The 16,798-nt window shown below is 38.0% G+C and overlaps 1 protein-coding gene across 1 annotated transcript in view; it reads right to left on the minus strand.

The window, feature by feature from the left end:
• The window catches only part of LOC136711995 (partitioning defective 3 homolog B), a 272,341-nt gene extending 256,506 nt beyond the window's left edge, over positions 1 to 15,835 (minus strand). Inside the window, exon 1 of the mRNA XM_066688637.1 lies at positions 14,777 to 15,835. Coding sequence (XP_066544734.1) covers positions 14,777 to 14,893 — 117 coding nt within the window. The 5' untranslated portion in view covers positions 14,894 to 15,835. The remainder of the gene's footprint in view (positions 1 to 14,776) is intronic.
• Between the last annotated feature and the right edge of the window lie 963 nt (positions 15,836 to 16,798).

Genomic DNA, 16,798 nt, shown 5'->3' on the forward strand with positions numbered 1-16,798 from the left:
CTGGACTGTCTGTGTTATTATAGGGTCTTTTAAAGGGTCTTTTACCCAGGAAGAAACAAAAACCGAAAGGGAATCAAACAGAGTTGTGTTTAAAGTTTGTTAGTGCCAATCAGTTCGTTGTTTGATTGCAGAGATTAGGATAATGGGAGAAAGGTTAGCTGACAAGTGAATTAAAAGAAGTTCTCTGTAAGACAGCTGCTGGTGTTTGTTTTTGTGGTCCTGAGAAGGTGTTCTCAGAAAGTCAAATTCTCTGAACACCTCATTAAAATGTCAGGTGAGGAATTTTAATTAAAAATCGCAGTTCCAAAATTATTCCACTTATTTGGTTTCTAACCACCAGGGTGATCAGTCCAAATCTGGGCAGCTGTTCTTGCACTAAAGCCATATATCAAACATAATCAGAGCTACTTAGCCACTGCATCTCGGCTCAGCCCCAAACAATCAAAACAGGCCGTTCGAAGAGCTCGTACACTTCAAATGGATTAGAGGTTTTGCAGCTGAGAATTTGATGCTATAATTAAGATGGATACATTCATATACTTACATACATATATACCAATAATGTGTTTGCTTGGGTTTTAATTTGAGGAGCAGTGTGAAATTGTAGAATCTTAGCTGTTGATTTGCATTTGTTTGCCGAACTATGTGGCATTTTTTCTTAAGCTTTATGTGAATGTCTTTTTAGTAAGCTTAACAGCCATTCAATATTAGTAGATTAAAAAAAAGATGAAAATATATCAGTCTTATAAATTATCTCCATTTAGAAGTATGAAGTCCTGGGGGCTTGAGTTTCAATCCAATAGAAGTGGAAAGATTTTCTGACCTCAATCCCCAGATGATAGCAAATCATATCTCACCATCTCAGCAACTATCGAGTTATATGGGCAACTCCAGAGTCGGGTCCGGAGGTGACAGTGCGTGGTCCATTCAGTGCAGGGTGATATAGCCCTAGCGGCAAATCAGTGGGAGAAAGATCATGTTCAAACCAGCAGAAATGGACCTGGACTATGAATTCATCGCACACTGCAGTTTGCTCTTCTTTCCTTGCTTTTAAAGAAATATGGATATGAATAATTTCAAATCGCACACTTCAGAGTTACTGTACTCTAAATCGCCACCCCACACAAGGATATACAAATTGCAGTGTCAATACACAGACATCCCCGGGGGGTTTTTTTTGTATGAAAGGGATACCTATGAAAACCGAAAGCTGTGCTTCCAGAAAAACAAATGATCAAAGCAGCAGGTTGAAGATTTAATTTGTCTAGTGGCAGCCCATATTTTAAGCAGTGGAATGAGCTGCCAATGAGCAATACAAGTGCATACTGTCACCCCCCCCCCCCCCATTTCAGCACCTCCTTCTGGCACATTTGTTCAAATTACCCATGTAATGATGTGTAAATCTAGAATATTGTATGTTAGTGTTTTCTTAAAGTCAGTTGCCTAGGAGGGGTGGGGTGGGAGTCGTCTGCTGAATACCTTAATAATGTTTACCATGTCCTCATCACTCACAAATGGGATGTAGCTGTAATGGATTGGTAGCAAATTAAAAGTCGGTTGAAACCTAGTCACTACTCCCAACTATTTTTACAATTAAAATGTGCAGTGTGCAATTCCTAAGACAAAGCCCAGGGCATTCCCATCATGTGACCAACACACAAGAGCAGACCTTGTTTATTTTGCATGTACTTTCTTTAATCTTTGCATGTTAACCTTTGCATCTTACTACTCTGATTTAGAAACCGCTGGAAAGATACTGAAGGCCGCTACAGCATAGTCTATTTTAATCACACACACACAAATATCTATAAATCGGTAATTAACATCCCACCAGGATTTTTTGTTTTGTTTTTAAATGTATTGCACTCCTTGGGGTTTAGATACTGTTGCCAATCACCTGACTACCAACTGCAGAAAATAAAGGAGATAAGCTGTAAACGTTTGCTTCAGAGCACAGTACAGTACACTATTTCTTTGGTGTAAAGCATAATTCACCCATACATGTTCAGTCTTGACCTACTGTGGGACTTCTACTAGCATGTATTACAAGATTCAGTATGAAGCTTTTCCTTCCCTCTGGAAAACTCTTCGCCTAGGATGATCTTATGAGAGAAACGGGGGTGGGGGAGGTGATAAGATGCTACAGATCTCATGAACATTGGAAACATAATGACTGCAAGCAATGGGGTATCTGTACAAGGTTGTGTGTGTGTATGTAGGTTTGTGCATTAGTGAGAATTGCAGTGAGCGTTACCCAAGTGTAATGTCAATTCAATTCTTGCATAAATAATAAGAAATGAAATACAGCCTAGAGGGCAATATATCTCTGCAGAACACTCCAGAGTATTCAGATTTCTTATGTATGGAAATATGTTTTATCGCTCACAATCACAGTATTGTACAATATGATAAAAAGTTCATTTTGGACTGGATTTCCGTAGAAAATCATTTATTTCTCTCTTAATTCAAAGAATAATAAAATTACTACTTCCCACAGGAATTTTCTTGTCTCAAAACAATGTTTCAGGATTTAATTTAAAACATATCTATTGGCACAAAGGGAACCAATCTACAGTTTGCATGAATATAATTCATATCTTCAGTATAAATAGGAAAGTACCCTAAAGTGAAAGCCATGCTACGGTTTTAAATAGAGGCAAATGGAAAATATGCTACGTTCATTACATTTTCCACACAAATATTCAATATAATAACCTCACAGTGAATTATCTTGTTTTACTGTAGAACTGAGAACAAGCTGAACACTAAAGTGTACCAAGGCCATTTGCCTTGACAATATTTAAAGTATGTTCAATGGCAAAGCCAGTATCTTATTATTTATTATAGATTGCATTTGGCATTACACTATGTTCTTCAACTGTTGAAGTAACGTGCCTTTGATTATTTTCATTGTTCACATCCTGATTATTATTTTTGATTAGCCTACATCTTGTTTAACTCTTAGGTCTAATGAAACTATTATCAAGACAATGTTATGCATTTATTCAGGGGCTAAAGCATTATGAAAGTGATTGCTTTAGACACTTAAAATATAAAAAGAACAAACAGGACAAAAATCTAGTCCTCGTCTAGTAACTGGGCCAAGCTGTGACAATGCACTGTATTTCTGCCATGATAATTTGAACAATTTCACTATTCGTCTTGCAAAAGCCGATCTAATAAAGGTACAGGAGTGTAAATGGATATGGATCTTGCTTTCTTAAAAGTGTTGCACTGCTAACAGAGCAGAAGACTTTACTTGTCTTACTTTGTGAAAGAGTAAGGAACCCTGAGCCATTGCAGCTCACTTGTGCTGAACGTCCTCCTGGACACATTATAGACAGATTGCTGCTCCTTTTAAGTGTCAGACAGCAAGACGAAAGGTCAGCATGACCTGTAACATCAAAAAAATATATATTTTTTTGTATTCTTCCACGCTGCTAAAAGCTGGCAAAGCTCTATAACACAGGAGAGCTCAGGCATGATCGATGTTCTTACTAACAGGCATAGTGCCAGCTAGTCGATTCCTCAAAATCACCTCATTCCTGACCTATTCCAGATGCGGGCCTCTGCCAAAGCGACACAAGTTATTTTATAATACTGTACCGCAAGACGTAATGCTTATGCGAAGGCGTGAGCAAAGGGGTCTAAACGTATACCACCCCCTTAAGTCACTTAAAAAAACATGACTGACTTTGACTTACACAAAAATAACTCAAAACACTAATAATTTAATAGAAGCACCGCAAACTGTGCACATTTACACCACGGCTTTCTTCCTTGACAATTTACAGATAGGGACTGTATATATAGCACAAAGTCTACATGTACTACACGAGTTCTTAATCACTACACTGCTTTGGCTACACTAGGTTTCAGTGATACTGGCAGCCTACTTAACATTCCTGTTTGACATTCCTCCGTTTAATGAAAAAACAGCAGCGCAGTTCCAGCCCACAGTTGTCTTTGTAATTAAGTGGCTCTTTTCAACAACCTGATAACTTCCTGAATGACTCCCAGTGACTTCCTCCGTCGGGTCACTGCATGCCATACAAACTTTCTCGCACGGCCTGAAGCAGCTGCACATTGTCAACAGGATGGCGTGCACGGTCCTCTAAGGCAAGCACATCCCTCCATCGCCTGAAGGAATATTTAAAGTTCCTGCAGCATACAGCTAAATCCGTTGCCTGAAGTCATATAAAACTTTAACACTCTCAATCTGGAAATGTTGCATCACTGTTACAGGTGTGAGTTCGAATTCGAAATATAAAATAAAAATTCAGGCATAGTACTTCACGTACAGTACAACACAATACTTGATTAGACCAATATGTTGCCAATGTATTGCCAGAATGTTCCAGTGCAAAATGTGCTCAACTTTGAAAAGCAGAAAACAAACTCCTCTGGATGACCTCCTATCCTCTCTTACTCGATGTCTACCCTTAAACTTTCTGATTTGGACTCAGATATTAAATCATGTTATTCCAGTTCAGAACAGAAACAAACATTAAATATTTCTGACAATCTGAGATGCAATATTTGGCTTCCATATTTAGAGAGAAAATCCCCTGACATCTCAGAATTAATTCCCATTCTAAAGCAATATCTTGAACCAAGTAACATGCTACTGTTAAGAAATATGGCAAATTAGGCTGAAGCTTAACATTGCATTTAACTTTAAATGTAAGACATTGCTTATTGCGTTATAATCCAGAAACAAAAATGATACATATAATTACTTACCACCAAGCAAATCTGTAAGATTATCATTGAAAAAATAAAACAAAAAATAGCTACAGAAACTTCAATTGGGTGCAGAGAAAATCTGCTAATTAACAACATTGCACTTTGCTCTATCTGAAAGTGATAAAATGATTATAAAAGAGTCACAGCTTTGAACCATGACACTGGAGCCAACATGAGAGTGGCGTCAATTTGCAGTCATTACAACAGCTACATAAATCTCAAGAGCAGCCCTTGCTAAAAGCTGTAATTCAGCATCATTTGCATGCGGTCCACAGCCCCAGCTGCATGGGAATACTGTTAACCTTTAGGTTTTATAGCCGAGCTATCAATTACTCCATCTATACAAATAATTGATTAAACACTGGTGGTGGCATCTCTTTTGATGACAAGGTGCGCATAGCCTATTATGTGCAAAATGGAAAGCACTATGGTAATTGGGTTTGCAGACAATTTCAAAACAGGAGACTGAATGGCGCGGATGATAAGCGATGTGGATGTGATGCACGTCACCTTCCCGCTCACCATTTTTCTACTTGAAGTCAAGGTCAGTGGAGAGCTACACTTTTAGCGGGCCAAGATGTTTAACACTTGCAGCCTCCTGTGTGGGGCTCTTTCGGGATGGCTCCTGGGCTGTGCCAATGCGGCTGCTGCACACGGAGCGCCTCAGCCTTCGCATTAAACCATGTGCCAGTGTGTGGCCGTGTACACAGGTGCTTTCACAAGTTCAGAGGCATTACACAGAACGGAAAGAGCATTTCTACATTACTTTGTTCTACCTTTGTTCTATCTTTAGAATAAATACAGAAGACGTGAATGCATGTTTAAATTGTGTAAATATGTTTTTTACCAACAAACATACATGAAACATTGCAATTTTTGAATCACGTTTGATCCTCTTTGACGCATTTACAAAATTACATTTTACATTACATAACATGAATAAATTATAATCAATGAGGGAGATGCATGAATTCCTTAAGTTCCTGGTTTTATGTGCAACAGTGCCCTGGAGAAGCTCATCTCCCATATAGATGCACACAAAAAACTATGATAAGTCAAACAAAGAATACAGGATAACCATGGGGGGATAAAATGGGTGAAAATGATAAAAATCTTGTCTGGGAGGAATGCTGGGTTTCAGTGGTATGCGTCTCTGTCCTACAGCTGACATGGCTAAAGGCTGCGGCTCATGTCATACTGTTTTATGCTTTTACACTCCTAACCTTTCCAATCAGTCCATCACAGGCTGTGACAGTGACCTCTCTGCCCTGAGCAAACATCTCCCAGCAGCCTCAGAAATCCCTTTCAGTAAGCACTGCCACATGGGAAATGCTGGGAAATGCTGGGATACACTGGCTTAATATTGATTTGTTCAAAATTGCAACCTTTAACAAGGAATAAAACTAACCGATTAGTTAGTTACCACATACAAAAATGAAGGCCTTCAGAAGAATCATGTACCAAGGCTAGATCACTAATAAAAGTAAGTCTGGGGTCATAATGCCACATCATAGTAGCAGACAGTTGCTTATTTGCGGATTAATCGTTTCATCATTAACCGAGGCAGTGATGTCCTGACAGAAACATCAATAGGACTGCTTATTTATTCTTACAACGTTTGACGCTATTTCACCTTCCAGGAAAAGTTCACATGCAAATACCTTGATGGGTCTCAAGTTCAAGTTGCTAATCACATTAACACAGGGGTTACTTCAGTTATACATGATCAGCATATGTATACATACTGTTGACACCAAAGCAGTTTTGTTAAAGCAGGGAGCAAGAATCCCTTGGAAGCTAATTCTTCATTTATGGCACTGAGCGACAAAAACATGCAGTGACTAAAACAACAAGGGAGTGCATCATTTGTGATTAAGCCTAGGCTATATATTTCAGTTTTGGATAATGGAGGAGCAGCATACTTTGTATGTCTAGAAAGAAGCCATTCAATATTCCAGCAGCAACAAGGCAGCACGAACTAATGCATCACACTAATATGGAAAAGGTTCAAATCATAGATGCAGTTCTGCTTCATAACATGCCATTAATTCACAATATTGCCCTAATGAGATTTCAGCAGGATTATCTATTATACACACAAGAATAAGAGGGAAGTTTCTATGTACACATATATTTGTCGATTGCTCTGTATTTTTAATGTTACTATGGGTTGGTCTTGTATGGTTTTTAATACACTGTGACGAAATGTTTCCTTTTGAGCTAATTATTGCTCTGTCCTGTTAATACACCCTACTTAATAAGGAAGTAAAGTACAGTACCGTACCAAAAGTCACAGGGAGACAAGATGTTATGTTTTGGTGTAGCACGACTAGAAGTTACTATTACAAAAATGAATGTAATTAAATGCAATAAATATGTGGACGTGACAAAGGAAACAAAATGATCACATGCTGTAGATTAAAATTATCACCTACTTTCACCCCCCTCAATTTGTTACAGTAAAAGAGTTCTGCCTCTCTTGTAAGGGAAGCATAAATGACTGCTCTGAAAGTGTGAAATGGCAAAGGTCAATTCAGGATATCATACTGCTTGTCACTGGATTTCAGCTGCAGTAAAAGGCAGGCCACACATGCTCATCGCAAGCCTTGAACTAAGAAAGTTCTAAAAGCACAATTAGCAAAAACAAGGATGAAACAAGCATGCCTTGAAAAACTGTGAGCCACTCCCACTGTACAGCTCCAGCAGACGAAGAGCTCCCGCTTTCAGCAGCAGTTGCCACAAGAGGATTTGGCTATGATTCATCGCTGAAATAGCATGGATTTATTGAAAAAATACAACACACCAAAAAAGTTACAGAATATTACCACCCCCCCGCCATCACATATCGTGCAGTATTTACCATACTCCAAAGCACTTGTTTGCACTATATAACTCTTATAAAGTGTAAAGAAAGCCAGTCCTCATTTTTCTCCACAGCCTGTCAGCTGTGTCAGGCGGGAAAGCATACCTTCGCCATGAGGTAACCGAGTGAAACTATTGCACGACTGAATGGAGCTGTGTAATGTCGAGTCGCTGGTCTGAATTAGACAAAGGAGGAATGATGTCACACACGTTACAAAGGACCACAAAAGTGGTATGGGCTTTCATTTGCATTTTTTGCAGTAACATGACGGTGACTCCAGCGATCGCTGAAATGGAAAGCAGAGATCTCAAAGTAATTAATGATTTATAAACAGCCCTCATGCGGTGACGTAATATGAAGAACTGATTTTTATTTATAATTTTTTTAATATAGAAAGCTATACAATACTTTGTTTTTATGGTACCTGGAATTAAACATTTCAACCCCAATGCAATCGACTAGAGATTATAAAAGGTAATTATAGTACAGAGGATAAATCAGCGCCCTGGTCACACCACCTTGGTGGTCTCAGGAATTAAGCCGTTCTGGGTTTTATCTTCTCCCTGACCCTTGCACAATTTACTACTCCACTGCTTGTGTATTTGCACCGATGGAAAAGCTCAACTGCCCCTCAGATTACACCCGAGAGGAAGGGCCAAGGCATTTAAGTGACGATATCAGTTCACAAAAGGGAGCCATCCATCCAGTTTGGTGTGTAACCAGACAATCAGCCCCTGCCAATGCCCCACATGAGAATTAAAGGAGATAGGGCTCTACCTCAGCATGAAAGCATTAAAACAAAGCAGCCCCGAGTGTACAATAAGATATGCCAGTCAAAATAAGAGGTCTATCACAGGGCCTAGTCTGAAAGTACATTTCTGTCAAGCATCTGGGTAGAACTATAGAGAAATCTACATAATGGTGGATGTGGTAAGCAGGTTTAGGTCAACACAATAATTACAAGAAGGGTGTAGTTAAGACAAAATATTTGCAGACACTACATAGAGCTTGAAAAATGTACTAATAGGATTTACTTTGAAACCTCCTCTAATAAAAAAAAAAGCCTTCATATGTTTTTTATTTGTGTTTTATTGGAGAAATATTTACCATTTCACACACATGATAAAGTGAGAAAGTTAAAATCCTATGCTTGTACTGTAAAAGGCAGTTTTGAAATCTGAATACTCTTTTCACAGTGTAACTCATTCACTGCAGTTTTACTCAAGGTCAAATTATTCACGGCAACACATCAAATGTAATTCTGTTTAAACACAAGTGTAGCTTTGGCTTGCGCATCACTAATGATTTTGAACTCTTCATTTTGATGGATACCTTATGTTATAAACTTAACCTGAAGTGTAAAAGTAAATCAGGAATTGTGTGATAAATTAAAAACTGATGTTTAAACTTGACATTTTGCTTTCACTGTTACCAAACGTATGAAATATCAGTTCAGTTGCAGAATATTAATCTTCCGTGCTGACATCTGTCTGGGTTTCAAAGGAACGGATACAATTTGAAGGCTCCTCTCAAGAACAAAAAGTACAGGGAGCCGACCCAGACTGTGACCCCTGCTTTTACAGTTCACAGTGGTTTTCCTGGCAGAAATGATTTCTACATATCTGCCTTTCAAATAGCAAGCTTCCAAACATAATGTACTGACAAAGCATTTTAAGCATAAGAAAAGGGTACAGTGTGTGCCCCAGAGTAGAGACCGATTATGTAACTTAAGTACACTAAAGATAATACAATCATTTTGCCACTGTTGAATGAGACCCTTTATCAAACACAAAACGCAGTGTATTCAGAAACAGATTCTCAGTCCATGTGAATAATTTCAAATATGGGCATTGATTCCAGACTCAATTATCCCTTAGATTCAACTCTTCAAATGCATCATAAAAGTAATGATGACGGGACCGGACCCTCAGCGTAGACATTGTGTAAGATCTGCATTATACAGAGCTGTTGTGTCTGATGCCTTTATTACATGTAGCAATAAATATCTTAAATAAATCAACCGCAAACTACTGGCATCGCTTGAAATATTTTGCTTTACGAAGTCTTCCATCACAAGGACTTCAAGGTTCTTAAGACGTTTAACAAGCAATCTGAGATGCATAAAGAAATGGCTCATCTCACCGAGCACAGGATTCAATTGCACGAGGAAAAACAGCAACAATCAAAGCTATTGACTGTCTATTGAGTGCACTGAAATTACTGTCATTAAGGCCAATCTAATTATATACACTGTCTTTATAAGGAAAAGCTCATCTTGGGATGCTGAATTTAATTTTCAAGTGTCCTGGAGGAAGAGAGAATGAGATGGTTACTGTTTACTGCACATAAAATGTGAAGTGAATAAGTAAATATGGACCACACTTTGTTTTTATAGCCCTACAAATGAAACTGCTGCACATCTTGTGACCTTTCACCAGTCTCTTTGATTGTTATGATCACTCACCAATTAAGGTAATGTCAACTGGGGAATCGCTTAACTTCATTAGTGAATACAGTAAACCACCAAACAAATAGCCTATTGTGTAAGAAAGCTTTCAGAAATTAATATTTTTTCTTTTTAACAAGATGTAGGGTAATGTTCAGTTGATTGACACAATAAAACCTGACGACAGGAACAATGAGAAAAACTGTATTGTCAAAAGACTGCTTTTCTAGACAATATTTCTGGAGCCAATGAAAGCTTAAGAATATCACAGCAGTTCATTTCTTGCCACTCGACACTTGCCATTTGAAACCTATGGAATTTGTGACGCATGAGGAAATGTAATTAATAATGGAACAAAGAAAAACAAAAACAAAGTCAGCTATGCATGGTGTGCACAGCTCCGGTGGGGACCAAATATCTTTTTGCTGTGTATAGTAATATTCAAAATCAGAGGTCAACTGCCAGATAATAGATTCATGCCCTTCAGGTCAATAGTTAATTTCACTGGACGTAAATGATAAGTGAGCTTTTGCTGACAAAGCAATATAACAAACTTGATTAAGACAACAACAACAACAACAAGTGGACCCAGTTATTCCAGCTTTTAACAGAACATCTGAAAGTTCTTCAAAGGACTAGCCTACATATGAAAAAGACTAACTGCCTTGACATAAGGGTAGAAATATGGTATCCCAAGACAATTCTTCAAAACATAGGCTACCTAATCTATGAAGCACTAAAATGATCTTATTTTTGAAACACCGTCCAGACCCATAAAGCCACCAGTTGTTTATGACTCCAGAATTAAACTGAAGGCAGGAATTATAGACAGTCTAGCAAGTGTGAGCCTTGTTAAACCCCAGGAGACCTGGCCTGCATTACATCGAATGACGAAGATTTCCATTTATCATACACCCATCCTTGGAAGGGAAACTAATCTTAACAGATTAATCAATAACCTCCAGTCTTTGTGTCCATGGCATCAATCTGTAAGGGGTAATTCTCATTCATAGTATTCAACCAGCACCTTGGACCACAACTTAGGTGACACACATCTTCTGGGTGTTCCAACGTAAAAACAGTGGATGATTAATCTAATTGGCCAAGATGCTGAACTAGTATTTTAACTTCTGCAATTTTCCCTGTGTCAGGGGAGTATTTCTTAAACTATTAAAGTAAACATGGAATGTGTTGACTTGGTGGTATGTACAGCTATGTACCTGTAAAACAAGATTTAAAAAAAAAAAAACATCCTAGGCTACACAATGTATGGGAAAAATGCTAGTTTCTTCTGCCTCTTTAAGGTCAGTGTTTGTCATGTAAATATATTGCAGAACTACATTTAAATAATAGTTAATGTTTTTTAGCCAGTTGACTTTAGCCAGCTAGGTAATCTTCCTCTCTGCTATGGTTTAAAAACGAATAAATAATGATGCTGAGAGAAAGAAATAACGTCATTATTTTGATCTACATAGAAACTCAACCCACAAATGGTTACACTGTAATGGAGTCTCATCTCTTACACCCTGCTATAAACATTGTTTACATTCCCTGAAAAACATGTTCATCCTAATGACTGGAATTCGAGGTAATCCTGCTTGTGATCTTTGTTGGAATTCAAATAACCCTCACAAACAACTGTTGCATCTTTCAATGACAGGAGAAAACAAGTGACTTCAACACAATTTAGTTTTCCAGTAAAAGGTCGTCTGTGAAGAACAGAACTGGATGTGAAAAGGTGAATAAAATAAAATAAGTTAAATCGAATGCCTTCAGTGTAGTTAGTATCCTACATTGGGAGACGTTTATGACTAGTTAATTGGGTCACCACAGGCTTGTAAACATTGAAAGGCCTGGAGAGAGAGGAAAAAAATAAAAATCTAAATTTCTGTTCCCACCCAATGTAAATATTAACCTTTTTCAAACTGTACAACTTAAGGTGGTGGTGAACCATGAGTAAACATGACTTCACATCACAGCCTATAGTTCGGTAATATTTTTGGAAGAACATAACTGCAGTGTTGGTTATTTGGTGAATATAGTTTCAGCCACAAGCAAGCAAAATCCAACCCCAACCCTGTCTCACCTGAGCAAAGCTGCAGTGCCTTCAGCAATGCTGTCCCCACATACAATAATGTCCCCAAGAGCACACAAAACATGTTAAAGTAAATTATTAGTATTTTCCATTGTTTGTTTTAAAAACAAACCTTACAAAAAAGAAAAAAAATTGTTGGCAATGTGAAAAATGTGTCATGACGGTGTGCACCCTTTAAATTAAGAAGGAAAAAAAATTGCCAGGTATTATAAAGTACTTCTATACTTTCAAAGTTTGTTGTTTTTTTCCAGCAATTTTATAAAAAAGACGTTTACTCTTTCCATTAACTGAAAGTGTAAGACAACGTGCAGATAACAGTCACCTATCACTTTGAGTTATTTAACGACTAAGCTACTGCATAAAAGTTATGTTTAAATCCACTTCCAAATGATGATATTTCTGCATCTCTACATTTGCTGTTCATAATGAGATATTGTGGAGAGTACAGAGGAATGCTGCCATACTCCAGCTACTGAATCATTGTCAGTTGTAAGAGACTTTGTAAGACAAGTGTAATACCAGAATAAACAGGAGCACATTAAAATAGCCTAAAGACTAATAATTTCGAAACATGTGTGAAGGAGACTGCATTCCCAGTAGCATGTGTTTTAAAGAGAAACAATTTTAATTCTGAGTATTGCAAGCTGAATCAATTATGCATAAAAAGAAAAACATAGGCTAAATTTTCATTTCCATTGTGCAAACATGATTACTGTTCAATTTGTATTAAATTGAAGGTGAATGCTTTATTCAATGTAGATTTTGTGCAAGGTAATAAGATTAAAATTAAATTGAACCAGCTTAAAATGAACACCACCAATAATCATCATGAAAATACTATCCAACTAAGCATTGAAAACGGTCTTTGGAAATGCATCCTCAAACTTAGAAGGTCATACATTCAAAGGTATTGCAGTTCTAAGCACATTATATGAAAGTGAAAATTAATTAATCGATTAATTCATTATAAAATAAGCACATTTTTGAACTTCTAATTAGCCAGAAGAAGTGAAATCTTCCATGTGTACAGCCTAAACAACTTATCTTCTGGTGCTTTCTTCAGGTTAATGATCTATGCATTGTTTGTTTGAGAAAGTAAAGGTTATGAAAGGCCCCACCATAAATTATCCTCCAGCTTTATTTATTTATTTTCCTCCTCTCTCTTTTGATCTGTATGTAAGAAGCTGAATTATATGCCAATTAGTGTTAAGTTTTGATCGCGATGTTGCAAATCAGGCCTTGATCTTTCTTCGGCTGCAATGGGACACCATGTTATTATTAATATACCAAAGCTTGTTTACAAACCTGAGACACATTATTCTCGATTTAAAAATAAAGGTTCTTTGGTGTCAGGTGATTTAAGTAGCTTCCTGAAGTCCTTGAATAATAAGATTCAACAGATCTTTCACACAATTACGGCGTGCTAGGAGAACAAAATAATAATGCATTTATACAATAATGTAGGCCCCATGTCTTTTCCTCCTTCACTCAGATGTTGTTGAGTGGACTTCAGGTATCTATACCTCATGAGCCTGTCTTGTTTGTGATGCTTCACAACAATCAATAGTGCAATTCATGCATACACTCAGGAAAGTTGCATCCCTACAGCTGACCATTGGAAATTATGGAGAGTAGGACCTCACTATAAGTTAAGCTGTGAAGATCTCCTTTTATTTGGTTAAAACTGAGTGCTACTTTTCTATAACAATTCAAGCCTAACATCATGGGACAGACTATAACTGAAGAGTCCAGAAACAGTCAAGCACACAGCTGTCCCAATGAAATTAGAGAAGATAGTCTCCTATCTGCAAGTGAAACTCATTCCCTCGGCCTCAATGGCAAATACAAGGAATATGAAAGTTGGAACAGAACAATAGTGGTGCTGCGGGGGGGGGGGGGGGGGATTAACATTGTGCACAAAAAACATCCACATCAATTGGGCAGAAACAGAAAGGACCGCATTAGAGGATCCAGGACAGTGAATTTAACAGTACCACAAAAGTCGATGTGTTTAGCAGTCATCATAAAATGATACCTCAACGTACGTCATTGAAGACCATTCCTGCCCTTTTCTGTTGGTATGATGAAGTTACAGATCTCACACGATCAAGCACATTGAAGTCCAATTACAATATCTTACCAAGTTGAAGGAAAAATACTTTACCTCAGTCTCCAGTGGATAAAAATCTATAGAGCCAAGCAGGCAACTCAATATGATCACTTTCTCATATATGTACATGTGTGTGAGTTAAATATTAGAGCAGTTTACTTTTCAGATCAAATTAAAGTTGAACCACTTGGTCTAAAAAGTCAAATAAAAGTACCTGCTGCAAACTAATTACAGTAGACTTATGGGAACAGCAATAACTTGATGATAATTATATGGGAGTTTGAATTGGTTACTTCCATCAGGTGGAGCAAACTCACCTTGACTGGAATGCAAGGCAGGGCACAGGTGCATACCAGTCTATTTATAACCCAACATGAACACGTTTACTGTATCAATAATACAGTGCATGGACATAATAATGAGAATAATCAGCCATTACAGAACAGTTCATTCTTTTGTGCTTTTATACCTGTCATATCATTTAGACAAGAGAAAGGATACAAAAAGTCAATTTACCTGTTCTAGAAGTTTCATGTATCTCTGGGTGGCTTGTTGAATCAAATCTCTGACTGTCCACCCATCTCTGCAGGGAACAACCACGCCAGTCTTCCCAAAAATGACCGTAACTTTCATCTTCTGCTAATTTTCATTCGCAAACTCGGAGATTTCCGCCCCCCCCCCCCCAAAAAAGTGCAGGTTTCCAATTGTGTGTAGAGCCCTGGGTACAGTGTATCACCGCGGCTCCCTGCTCAGCTCATGTCAGGGGAGGAAGCAACAGGTGTCCTTTGGCAATAAAAAAAAAAAAAGAGAGAGAAATAGGATGTAGCCCTCAAAAAACAACTGAATATATCGAAAGCAGTTCAGTAGATATAGTGACTTTTCAATCTATCCTATAATGTTGTACCTTCAGATCAATCCAATAAGTGAAACGCGTGGATCAACCCCAAACCGGAAGCAGAGTTGTTTTCACGGCAGATTCGCCTCTGATTTCAAACCCATATTACGCAACTCAAAAACACTGTCCTCACTAGGTGTATTTGAGGATTGCGTGTTGTTTTAAAGATCTTATTGATGTATAGCTCGCAGTCATAAGAGGTGTTGTGTCTGTATATATGCGCTTGTGATGTCCACAACACGCTAATGTTCAACACAACCACAACGGCAAGCGTCCAGCAGCCCCGCGGACCCGTCCGATGTCCCGCTGAGGCTCAGATCCACTTCATCCGGACACACCGTGGTCTCATCGATGGAGTCCGGGGTGTGGGTGAAGGCCTGAGACTTGGGCGATGGTGCCCATAGTGCTGCAGTTAAGTTTCCAGTTTTCCCTTCTCTCCGTTCACAATTTCCACTTCCTCCTTTTTCACAGATCGACTTTCCTTTCTTCCCCGGGTGCACTCAGGCCCCTGCAGGTTAGATGTGTCACGCCGAGGTTTAAACAGCTTTCCTCCTTTAAACAAGACAATCCACAAACTCTGCAGTTTTTCACCAAAAGTGACCCAAACTCCTCCACACAGCACTCAAACTCAGTCCTCCAGCGTACACTTTATTAAAGCGACAGTACGCCAATACAGCGCAGTCTCCCTGCAGAGCTGCATAGTGAAACCGGTTTATACGTGTGGGCTTTAAATTGCAGACATAAAATTGATCATTGTGCTTATAGTTATGAAAATATTAAATTAGTTATAATGCTAATATTTCTTGAGCAATATTAGTAATACGTTAAACCAATTAAGCACATATACAGCCTACTTGAGTATATGTATTTCTATATTTATTTCATTATTTAAAAATTGTAAGTGCTTCCATATATCCTCGTTTGTTTATTAGCTACTACAATGTGTTTGTATTACAATAATAAGTGTATCTCTTTGATAAGGGTCTTAGGTGTGCTTTGAGACCATTTTAGTAAACATCCTAAAACCAAAGTTTGAAAATGTATATATACCACTTTGTTGTTGTTGTTGTTGTTGTTGTTTTTCAAGAAGATACTTCTTAAAACATAAAACAGTCTGCTGATTAAGAAAAAGTTAAATAACTTTATTCTGTGGGTCATGGTAGGAAAGTTTAATTTCCCTTGAAGCCTCAAATTAGCCCCTGAAGTGATTTCTGGAACGCAAGCAGTGCGTTGCAAATTACTTTGAAACTTAATTTTTAGACTAATTGAATTCCAGTTGAATAATTAAGATCTCCAGCTCAAGAGGATGTAGGGATAAAGCATCTGGTGGAGGCGTTCAGACTTAGTGCTATTCAAAGATAGCAAAGTGGAACAAAACACAAAACAGAATATTATAGTTTTGACAACAGTATGCAACTCATTGTTTAATTGAATATCACCAATTCTCTTGGACCCCCACACTACAGTATGGTTTTGTCCTCACTCAGCACCCCCAGTCATCAAGCAATGTCTTTTACAAAGATTGTTCAGCAAGATATTACAGCATTATACTACACTCTTAACTGCTGCAATATTTCATTATGATGGATGAGCAGCTTCCTAATTGTTGTAGAGCGCTAATTTATTTTCCAAGGTGTTGACTA

This window comes from Amia ocellicauda, chromosome 16 (assembly GCF_036373705.1).
Source record: "Amia ocellicauda isolate fAmiCal2 chromosome 16, fAmiCal2.hap1, whole genome shotgun sequence".
NCBI lineage: Eukaryota > Metazoa > Chordata > Actinopteri > Amiiformes > Amiidae > Amia > Amia ocellicauda.